Source organism: Heloderma suspectum, chromosome 15 (genome assembly GCF_057233095.1).
Source record: "Heloderma suspectum isolate Gila_16-S chromosome 15, 16-S_ref, whole genome shotgun sequence".
Classification (NCBI taxonomy): Eukaryota; Metazoa; Chordata; class Lepidosauria; order Squamata; family Helodermatidae; genus Heloderma; species Heloderma suspectum.
In genome coordinates, this window is record NC_139472.1 from 12,156,180 (window position 1) to 12,168,294 (window position 12,115).

At 45.9% G+C, this 12,115-nt stretch overlaps 1 protein-coding gene across 1 annotated transcript in view; it reads left to right on the forward strand.

The window, feature by feature from the left end:
• Positions 1 to 12,115, forward strand: part of PLCH2 (phospholipase C eta 2) — a 144,058-nt gene that overhangs the window by 1,038 nt on the left and 130,905 nt on the right. The window contains exon 2 of the mRNA XM_084822068.1: positions 10,328 to 10,474. Within this exon, the coding sequence (XP_084678194.1) occupies positions 10,328 to 10,474 (147 nt within the window). The remainder of the gene's footprint in view (positions 1 to 10,327; positions 10,475 to 12,115) is intronic.

Below are 12,115 nucleotides of genomic sequence, written 5' to 3' on the forward strand. Positions count from 1 at the left end.
TGAGCAGGGTGTCTGTTGCTGATCTGAAGGCACAGGCAGGTTGATGTGGGTATAAAGGGAGTAACTTGGTACCAAACCATTTAGAGCTTTAAAGGTCAGCACCCGGAGTTAACCTTAGGAAATATGATGTGTGTTGGAAACCAATTGAGAGAGATAGGTGCACTTTTCACACAGAGATGCTGTTGGTCAAGCTAGAAAGAAGTTCGAACTGGTGAGGGAGATAATAGTCAAGCAAAATTCTATTCCCTGCATTTTTTAAAAAAGATTTGACATTATTCTAATTTTACTGCTTAAATAGTAAGATTACCCTCTACCAGAAATAGAGCTTTTTTCTCCCAGTAGTGGTACTGAAAAAAGCCAACTGCTGGGATCTTTTGAAGACCTTTGAAGATGTATTTATTCCAACCAGACTTTCTAAGAATGAGGGCTGGTTCTGTTTTAACAGGAGATTAGTGAATGCTGGTCTTTGCATTTTGCATTAAAAATAGATATCTTTATGACCTTGTTCTACACTATTATCATAAGACACTCTGAGGGCTTCTTTTACAACATTCCCAGTGGTGTATGTTTTTGAATATAGAAAAAGGCGAAAGACTTATATGATCTGAAGAGGAACCAGAGTATTTGTGTTTTTGAATATAGAAAAAGACACTGTGAATTTGGTCTTTTCCATCCCCTCTGCCGAGTGACCAACTGCCTCTGGCTCTCCCCAGCTGTCACCTGGCTAGCAGCTATTCCATCAGGCTGCCTGAGCTGTTTCCATCCCAGCTGGGCATGATAAGGCCTGTGACTTTAAGAACTGGTGTCTGAGCTGTTTTTCCTCCTCCCTTCCTGTCCTTTTTTTCTTGTGTGCCATGTCTTTTAGACAGTAAGTTTGAGGGCAGGGCTTGTCTTACTACTCATCTTCATAAGCCACTTGGGGAGGCTTTTTGGCTAAAAGGTGGAGTCAAAATGCTTCAGATAAATACATGGATTGATGTTCCGACTTGGTATATGTTCCTGTCCTCATATGTTGTTGTTTTAACTAAATTACAGAGTTTCCAAACTTTTCTGACTCATTCTTCTTTCATTTAGATGTTGCTTTCCCTTATATTGTGAAGCCTACGATATAATTTCTACATTTAGAAAGTGAAGCCCACTTTCTAAATTTTCGTATTTATGCAATCAAGCTTTTTTTTTTTTTTTTAAGGTGTTGCCTTCCAGATTTTTGAAAATATCTGTCTCTTTGCAGTTAAAATATACAGAAAGCATTGTTATATCTTTGCTGGACTGTCCTGATAAGCTGTCCTGTTTAACATAATTGAGGAGATGCATTGTGAGTTCCAGCACTAACTGTATTTCCTATATCTCCTTAATAACATTTACCCAAAACAGAAACATGGTGTGGAGAGTGTGGATAGGGAGACATTCTTCTCCCTCTCTCATAATATTAGAACCCAATGGGGTCCTCCCATGAAGCTGATCGGTGGGAGATTCAGGACAGCTAAAAGGAAGGGCTTCTTCACACAGCACATTGTTAAACTATGGAATTCACTACCACAAGATGTAGTGATGGCCACCAATTTGGATGGCTTTAAAAGGGGGTTAGACAAATTCCTGGAGGAGAAGGCTACTGATGGCTCCTAGTCGTGATGGCTCTGTGCTGTCTCCAATATCAGAGGCAATATGTCTATGTGCACCAGTTGCTGGGGAACAGGGGTGGGAGGGTGCTGTTGCTCTCTTGTCCTGCTTGTGGGTTTCCCATGGGCAGCTGGTTGACCACTGTGTGATCACAATGCTGGACTAGATGGTCCCTTGGTCTGATCCAGCATGGCTCTTCTTACGTTCTTAACAGAACGCTGGACTAGATGGATAGGGACTAGATGCTGGACTAGATGGTCCCTTGGTCTGATCCAGCATTGCTCTTCTTATGTTTTTATGTTCTTAAGCCTGTTTATAGATCCACCACATATGGTCGAATCTCCATCACCATCTAAACAGTGCCAACATCTGCCACTGAGCCTTTGCCCCTTCCAGGAAAGGTGCACAACTCTGGAGCAAGACTCAGAGCTCTTCACACATGCAGAATCATCATTTGGCCAATCAACCTGAACATGTCACAGCTGAATGAATGAACAGGCTCTGCCAACAAGCACTGCATTTGATGTGGTGCTGGGCAATTTCAAGGTGGTCATTTAATCTGCCATGGCTTATTTATACGTGCTATCATCACCAACTGATACAGGCAATGTGTGACAAACACATAGGTGCTAGATGCTTGAGCAATTCGATCTTTGTAAATTGGAATACGAACTGACCTGACCCACACCTCCCAGTCTGTAGTGTAAATACATAAATATGATAGGGCTGGCTGGCAGACAGACAATAGATTTGGACCTACCTGTAGATAAATTTGTTGGTCTTTTTAAGATGTCAACGGTGCCTTTGTCAGTTTTGGCAGATCTCTGGCTGATTTGAAATAGATGGCTTTCAAAGGGGATTTCAGAGGGGACAGATAAAAGGAAGTCTTTCTTCACACAGAGCATAGTTAAACTATGGAATTTGCTACCACAGGATGTGGTGATGGCCACCAATTTGCATGGCTTTAAAAGGGGGTTGGACAAATTCCTGGCGGAAAAGGCTATCAGTGGCTACTAGTCCTGATGTCTATGTGCTACCTCCAGTACTAGAGGCAGTGAGCCTATACAGCAGTTGCTGGAGAACATGGGCAGGAGGGTGCTGTTGCACTTGTGTCCTGCTTGTGGGTTCCCGGTCAACAGCTGGTTGGCCGCTGTGTGAACAGAATGCTGGACTAGATGGACCCTTGGTCTGATCCAGCAGGGCTCTCCTTATGTTCTTAACAGAATGCTGGACTAGATGGATAAGGACTAGATGGTGGACTAGATGGACCCTTGGTCTGGTCCAGCAGGGCTCTTCTTATGTTCTTATGTTCCTATGGGATTACACCAATTCACGGAGGAGAACAGGACAATCAGTGGCTAGTAGCCATGGCTACATGGAACCTTTAGCTTTAGAGGTTTGGTGCCACTGATCAACAGTTGCTGGGGAGCATGTATGGGAGAGGCTGTGGCCATGTCCCACTTGTGAACTCCCCAGTACCATCTGGTTGGCCACTGTGGAACCAGGATGCTGCTGGACTAGATGGCCCTTTGCTGTGATCCAGTTTCAAGGCTCATCTGATGTCCTTAAGATGCTCCAGTCATTGCCCGATGTATTGTGTACATGTAGAGAAGGAGTGTGGCTTACAGACCTGATGTGTGGGGGACCTCAGTGACTTTCTACCTAGCATGGGGGGCTGTTCAAGCAGAGTGTGCCATTTTTGTAAGCAGAGACTGGAGTAGCTCTGACACTGTGCCTTTGTGTCCTTTCTTGGCAAAAGAAGGCTCTTTGGCGGATGGTACCAGGCGCTGCCTGACAGCCCCTTCTATGACACTTGTGTTATTCTCCCAGTGAAAGGGAATTGGTTGTTCATGCCTATATAAGCTTTCTGTCCTAGGAAGTAAAGCTGTCTGTCTATATTGCGTTCAAGTCAGAACCATGGGTGGGGGAATATTACCCAAAGACGAATGGGTTAATATCTGTGAATACTGGTTGTTTTGAATGAATGATTTCTCAACTTTTGCACTATAAATAGAAACTCATTAGCAAACATGCAGCCTGATTCTGCACATACCTGTTTGGAAGTACATCCCATTGATTACCGTAGAATGTAATCCAATATAATTATGCACAGGATTGCAGCGTCAAGGGTAGGCATGGTTGGGCACCTGCAAAGGGCCCACACCCCAGCAGGGACCCACTGGCACAAGCTCCCTGGAATTGCTCCTCCTGTTCACCATTGCAACCTGCTTCTTCACCTGCCTCTTACTCTGGCCTAGACATGGCGGTAGTGTGAAAGAGGAGCAGGAGATGCTCCTTGGAGATGCTCCTTGCTCTCTGCCTGTCGAGCAAGCAAGTGGTGGCAATGATGAGAAAGAGGATGAGGAGCAATAGTGGCTGGTGACAGTGGAGGTGAGACGGTTGACTCACGGATGGAGGAGGGTGTCTTGCTCAAGGGGCCTCCCAAACCTGGAACCACTACAGATCAGAAGCTTTCCAAGGTCAAGGTTGCAAAGTTTGGCACATATGGACATCAGTGAAGGGCCCACACCCCAGCAGGGACCCACTGGCACAAGCTCCCTGGAATTGCTCCTCCTGTTCACCATTGCAACCTGCTTCTTCACCTGCCTCTTACTCTGGCCTAGACATGGCGGTAGTGTGAAAGAGGAGCAGGAGATGCTCCTTGGAGATGCTCCTTGCTCTCTGCCTGTCGAGCAAGCAAGTGGTGGCAATGATGAGAAAGAGGATGAGGAGCAATAGTGGCTGGTGACAGTGGAGGTGAGACTCACGGATGGAGGAGGGTGTCTTGCTCAAGGGGCCTCCCAAACCTGGAACCACTACAGATCAGAAGCTTTCCAAGGTCAAGGTTGCAAAGTTTGGCACATATGGACATCAGTGAAGCCCAAACGTTCTTCTTATATCTGTATCAGCCTTTGTTAGCCATATACCTTGTGGATGGATTTTCAGGAAAAATAAGAAAAGGTTAGGGATGTTGCGGGTGCCCGACCAGGTCTGGGAGCCCGTCACCTCTCTCCACCTGCAACCCCCGGACTGCGCCCGCCGAGCCGTTGTCCTTGCTCACGCCCACTTGTGCCCTCCCGGACTCACCATGACCCTGTCCAGTGAGGTCCCGCCATTTCGCCACCTTTTTTACACAGAAAAAAGGTGTCGAAATGCAGGTGCTTGCCGGATGGGGTCGCGGTGAGTGTGGGTGACTTGCCAAGCTTGTGGGGTCTCGAGCGCGGGTCCAGGGGGGGTGAACGGGGGTGGCACGTCAGCAGGTGGCCAGAGAACCTGAGCTGGGGTGTGTTTGCACATCCCTAGAAAAGGCTGCCATAGAGTTACAAATTTGTCAAAAGAACCATGCCTCTTTTCAGCGCTGGTTCAAAATTTTGGAGGGTTTGTGGGCCAGATGGCTTTGAGAGGTGCCCTCCCAGTATGGGTTCACGTCCTCCTCACCATTGTCACTGCTTCCCATTCAATTGTCCTCCTCCCCCCAGTCTGCACCACAACCTAGAAAGGCAAGGAAGGGCAAATAGAGGCTGTTCCTCCTTCTCCTTGCTTTTGTCCCCACTCGCATGCTTGAAGGAGGGCAGGTGAACAGGCAGCAACAGCAAAGTGGAGGGGGCCGTGGGGTTGGCAGTGGGTCCCCTGCTGGCGTGTGGACTTGAGTGGGTTCCCGATACTGCTGACCCCTGAGTCTGGTCCCGCTTCTGTCTTAATTTAAGAAAGCTTGTCAGCTTCTCCATTCTGATCCAGTCCCGGTGCTGTTGTGGTTTTGAACAATGCAGGCATATTTGGAGCAACTAGTTGCTTACACACTTCTGTAGCGCATATTTTGGCTGCAACGAGAACATGTACAGAACAGTGATCTCTTTTTTAAAGGCTGCTTTTCAAATGCTGTCTAATAATATAATGCTTTATTTTTAAAAACTTACATTTTGAAGCCCATTATAAATGAGTCACTTCACAATAAAAGGCAACTACAAAAGCTAGCTGATTTATACCAGGTCAGACTATTTGCTCATTTAACCTGGCAATGTCTGCTCTGATATCGGAGTCTCTCCTGAACAGCTCTTAGTGGTGATGAGCAAAGATGAGTAACCATGATTTTCATTTTGGGGGAGCAATTTTCCCCCTCACACACTCTCAGCATTCCAGATCACTGTCCAAGATAGCATCTGATTTCTGAACACTTCATAAATTTCCATGTGGGGAAATGGGATGGGGGTTACTTGTAAAAAATAACATTATTTCAATGAATGGCAAAGGAGGTAAAATGAATTGGCACCATGTTGGAGCTGGATCGAGGGCAACAGTGTAAGTCAGAAGCTGGGAGCCAAGATCCATAGGAGAAGCCAGTAGTCAGGGCAGAAGACTGGGTCAGGGAACCAGGCATCAGGGCCAAAGGATATACAGGAACGCCCTCCTGGTTTGTCCCCCAGTTTTTATTTATTCAATGACTTGGTTCACACAACACGCTAACCCACACTTAGTGGTTGAGTGTGGGTTGTTGTTGAACCCTGGGTTTGTTGAGCTGTGGATTAGCATGTAATCTGAACCCAGGACATTTTCCCCAGCGTGGCTTGTTAACCATGCAGTGTGGCTTATTTTTTTCCAACACACCACCTTGAAAACCCATGGTTTGTTGTTGGGTTGTTCAGGGTGGTTAACAAGCCACACTGCATGGTTAAGAAGCCACCCTGTGGATAATGTCTTAGGTGCAGACAACCCACTAACCCACGGTTTAACAACAACCCACAGTTTAACAACAACCCACACTGAACTACTGAGTGTGGGTTAGTGGGTTGTGTGAACAGCCCCGGTGACCCATCTAGCAAAAAAAGTGCCATCCCACCGGCAACAGCCCAGCTGGGTGCTGGATTCTTGGAGGCTTGTGTCATTTGGGTGGTATCCTGTAGGATTGCGACCTAAGGTATCTTTCTGTTCTCGTTCCTCTAATCCTGACACCTTTTTCCTATTTTTCCCCATCACAAAATATTATAATGGTGAAAGAGTGTTTATTTGAATTAATTTCCATTTTAATTAATATCCACATCATTGCTCCTGGAAGTGATAAAAGAAGTCCAATTCTTTGGAAAAGTCTCACTGTTCAATAATGCCATTACATAGCCAGGCACATTCAGTCACTTTAGTGCAGGGGTGTTGGATGTCTTTCAGCCCAAGGGCTGAATCCATTTTGGAGAAGCTGTCAGGGGCTGCATTCTAGGCAAGATAAAGCCTTGGTAAATCATTGATAAATTACCAATATATATAATCATTGGTAAAACACTCACACACACACACCCTCTATCTCTATCTCTACCTCCATCTCCATCTCTAACTCCATCGCTATCATCTCTCTCTATCTCTCTCTATCAAGATGTGATCATATCTCCACTACATGGGGATAAAATCAACTTTAGGTTGATGCCACTTCTAGTGTTCATTATTTTTCTTTGTGTCAGTCTTCATCTTGTCATCTTGGGCACTTAATACGCAACGCTGATCAGAATCGGTATGAAATGTTCTAACGTCCTGCTCTGGAATACTCTTCAACAGCTGGCCATCTCACATTGAGAAGCAGTCAGGATCCAGTGTACTTACTATTCTAATAACCATGTTCTTGTTAATTTTTAATGCCCTTCCTTCCATATTGAAAAGCAACCATTCTAAGGCAATTTGTCCCAATGTGCCTTTGTGAATTTTTTATAGGGCTTCCAGGATGTTTATAATAATCCACATGGCCCAGGTTCCTCTCCGTCCTCCCTTCCTTTGTTGCATATTTGAGTTTGAGGTAGATAGAATGCTGACAAAGCCCACCGATGACTTCTCAGATGGGAAGGATTGTCAGCATTTTGGAAGACCAAATGGGAGAATAATGTCATGTTACATTGCCTGTGGGTTTGCTGGCAATTCAAGAGCCAGATGTTCTGGTGGCTCGAAGTTGGCAGTATTATGAAGAGTTTTGCCAGCTGGGCCTTAAAAATAAGCTTGCTGTTTTGCAGAATGTTGGCCTAGGTGCTGCAAAGATCCCAGGGTGCCCTTGGATCTTCTGCAGTGCCTGAGCAAATATGATACGTACACAAAGGGCCTTCTCTGCGGCCACACCAAAAATTGTGGAATTCTCTGCCCAGAGAGGCTCAATTTGCACCCTCTTTAGCATTGTTTCACCACACGATAAAGACCTTCTTGCTCTGGCAGGCATTTGTTCTATCAGATGGGTATATTTGATCCAATGTCTTTGTTTTTAACTGCTGTATTATTAGTATTAGTATACTGTTGGGTGTGGGGTGGGGATTTTACTGTATTTTGTTACTGGCTGTAATTGTTGATAGCTACCCTGAGTGGTACGGAAGCACCAGAAGGGTGGGCTGCACATTTTTATATCAATCGATAATGCATTTTAAGTAGTGTGCAGATCAGGGGTCCACAACGCATGTGCCATAGCACCAGCAAAGACCTCCAATGGTGCCCTTGAAGTTGTCCCCTCCCTGCCTCCTTCAAAAAAATTGTTTTCAGAAAACCCTTGGAAAATGTTTGGGCTGTCTTCTTTCTCTGCCTTTCTAGCCTCACTAGCCTATTGGGGATTCCTGCCCCAGAACATGGGTGTTTGTTGGTCTCCAGAGTGCATAGATGAACAAGGCTAGATCTGAAGGAGAGGAAACAGCATATGAATAGCATTTGTCACTTGCTTATCATTTATATACATCTTGCCATAGTGCCGTGTCTAGCCATTAATACAAATCAGGCAGCCCGAAGTGTCAGAACTTAGGCAACGGAATGGAAAGAAGCCGAAGAACACCAATCAATCCTCCAGTTTTTCAGGAAGTGGAGCAGGGTTAGAGGCCCATGTTAGAAGTTTGTCATGGGCCCAGCGTAATGACTCACTGCATACTGTCCATACGTACATATGTTCAGCTGAACTACCGCTTGTCCCCTTGGCCTATGGGGTTCCTCAAGGCTCTGTTCTTTCCCCCATGCTGTTTCACATATACTCGGGAGAGGTCACCCAGTGCTATCTCTCTGCTGACAGTACCTAGCTCTATATCACCTTCCAAAGATTGCCAAGGCGTCTGGTTTCTGGTGGCAGTGTGAAGGACTGGATATGGGTGAACAAACTGAGGCTCAGTCTAGACAAAATGGAGAGCCTGTTGGTCAATAGACAGGCCAGGCTGGGACTGGGAGTCCAGCCTGTTCAGGATGGGGTAGCACTTCTTTTAAAAGGTCATGCATGGAGTTAAGGGGTGCTCTTGGATGGTCAGGCAGTGCTGGTGGCTAGGGATGCCTTTGCCCAGCTTCGGTTGGTGTGCCTGAGCCCTGGATAAGGTGGATCTGGCCACAGTGGTCCATGCCTTAATAATATCACATTTAGAGGGTGCTCTTGCACTCATGTCCTGCTTGTGGGTTCCTGGTCAACAGCTGGTTGGCCACTGTGTGAACAGAGTGCTTGACTAGACGGACCCCTGGTCTGTTCCAGCAGGGCTCTTCTTGGGTTCTTACATTCTTAGTTTGCTGTAATGCACTCTACATGGAGCTGCCCTTGATGAGTGTCCGCAGACATCAGCGAGACGCGTATCTGGTATGCATTTTACAGACCGTATAACATCTAAAGGTGATGTTGTTCCACCAAGCTTCTGTTAGTTAGTGCCACTCTCTGTTTTCATCATGAAGCCCAGGTTTTAAAATACATTTTAGTGTTGTTGTTGTTTTGTATTTTTAAGCATTTAAGGGCACAATCTTATGCATGTTTAGACAGAAAAAGTCCTACAACTCCCAGCATTCCCCAGCCAGCCATTCTCCATGCTGGCTGGGGAATGCTAGGAGCTGTAAGACTTTTTTCTGTCTAAGCATGAATCGGGTTGCACCCTTACTCTTTGAATATTTATTGTGATTGCCTTGAGCACTCATTGAGTGGAGGGGCAATCCAAAAATATTCTGAATAACTGGATATATAGAAATACATTGTGAACAGTTGAGCCAAAATGCCATGAAATGCAAGAGGCAAATACCCCTGTTGACATTTCTGCACAGAGCTCAAATGTAGATAAGACATGTGCAATCACAATTCACAATAGCAGTAATTGATAATGCACAATCTTCTTAGCTCTGCCGGAGAAAAAACCTGGTCTTAACTGAGCCTTGAATTAATAGAATTGAGACCTCATAGCTTCTACAGATTCTTGGGAGCCTGTCTCTGTGTGTCTGTGTTTCTTTTAGAGCAAATGTCACAGTTTATTTGCCAGGAAACAATTCAGAAGCTGGGGGCTATTTCTGGTGAGGGCTTTGAAACTAGCTAGAAACTGAGCAGAATTTCTGGTGGCTGATGGGACAGAATGTCTTAACTTACTTGCAACCATCAATCAACTGAATTTAAGTTTGGAAAAATAAGAAACTGAGAGAAACCAAAACTGAGGAATTTGTTCATCCCGAGCATCAGCCCTCCTCCTTCCCTCTAAACCAGGGGGTAGGCAACCTGGGACCTTCTAGATGTTTTGGACTACCATCAGCCCCAGCCAGCCCAATGGTAAAGGATTATGGGCATTGTAGTCCTAAACATCTGGACTGCACCAGGTTGCCTCACCCATAGCTGTGTTCATCAAATGGCATCTTGTTGCCTTTATTGCATTTTGGCAAAGTGTTATTTTAATATCCGGAGTATGAACATTGGATGTTTGGTGCATGTGTTTTAGCATAACATGTCTTTATTTTCCTCCTTGTTTCACAGTGGAAAAATGTATGAGCTCCATGCAAACTGGCACTCAGATGATCAAACTGCGAGGCAGCTCCAAAGGTCTTGTTCGTTTCTACTATCTGGATGAGCACAAGTCATGCATTCGCTGGAGACCCTCGCGAAAGAACGAAAAAGCCAAAAGTAAGTGTGTGGAGCAGATGGGCATGACCAAGGCTGGTGTCAAGGGTAGGCATGGGCAGGCATTTGCTAAGGGCCCACAACCCTGCAGGGGCCCACTGACAAGAGCCCCCTGGACTTGCGCCTCTTCTTTACCCTTATAAGCTACTTTTTCACCTGTCTTGCTCTGGCTCAGATTCAGTAATTTGCAAAGTTACTTCTGCAAATTGCACAAATTATGGCTGCAGTTTGTGCGAATCACAGCCCAAATTTGCAGATCAAGGTGGGTCAGCTCACAGGAAAATAAGCCAAGCCCAGGGGGCCAAGCTGATGAGAGCTCGATGAGCTCCACCCCCCAGATAGATTCCTCCCTCGTTTAAGAAGATGACTCGGATCCGAACAATCATCAGCAAAGTGTCCTGCTCCAAGGACTATTGCAAAGAACAGCTGGAAGACCTTTTGCAGGGCATCACCAAAATGTACCAGAGGTTGTGTTACCATATGCGAAATGATTAATAAAGTGAACAATTCAATTCAATTTAATTTAATTCAAGCCAGGTATCAAATGTGGAAAAGAAAGAGGGTTACTTTTTTTCCTCTTCCAGGACCGAGCCTTTCTTCCTAAGAACATCAGTACGTAACAAGAGCCCTGCTGGATCAGACCAAGGGTCCATCTAGTCCAGCATTCCGTTCACACAGTGGCCAACCAGCTGCCCACGGGAAACCCACAAGCAGGACATGGGTGCAACAGCACCCTCCTGCCCATGTTCCCCAGCAACCGGTGTATGTAGACGTAGTGCCTTTGGTCCTGGAGGTAGCACATAGCCATCAGGACTAGTAACTGTTGATAGGCTTCTCCTCCAGGAATTTGTCTAATCCCTTTTAAAGCCATCGAAATCAGTGGCCATCACTACATCCTGTGGGAGCAAATTCCACAGTTTAACTCTGCGCTGTGTGAGACTTTGCTGTACTCCAGAGAGAGCTACTACAGCTTGTGGCACCGATTCTGAGTCAGAGGGGGAAGCTGACTCAGAGCCAGGAGCCTGAGAATCCAGTTCTACTGGGCCTCCTACTGGTTTACGAGCCAGGAGGGGGTGAAACTCAGGAAGCGGTCATGGCTTGTCTTCCACACCTGGGAGACCTGACCTCGATGGAGGCCCGTGTTTCTCAACCAAGGACATCTTCCATCAGAACGGGGAAGCGGAAAGTGGACTCTGCAGGAGAGGGGGTGGGGTGTGTGTGTCCTAAAGTGTGTTGACAACGAAAGAGGGCAGTTCAGAGGCATCCAGGGTGGTGCAGCAACCATCTGAGAGCAATGTTCCCCTGCCAGGAGTGAATGTCCAATAGCGAACTTTAGCAGCCACTGGCCTGTATTTCAACCAAAGCTACGGGAAACAGACTTTTCTCGAAGCAACATCTTGGTAACTTAGAAAGCTTCCTGGTTTCACTGGAACTGTACACATGTTTGGATTTATTCTGGGTGTTGAATCCAGGTCTGATGCTGTGATGCTCATGAACTGATTCTGGTCAAGGAACTATGTTGCAATCTGTTTCCTGTGGATCTTTCTTGGGACTGTATAGTTAATTACTAGAATTACTGCAATAAAAGGTTTTACTGAGACTTGTGCCCCAGTTTTGGGAAGTCATGTTCTGACTGTTCCAACC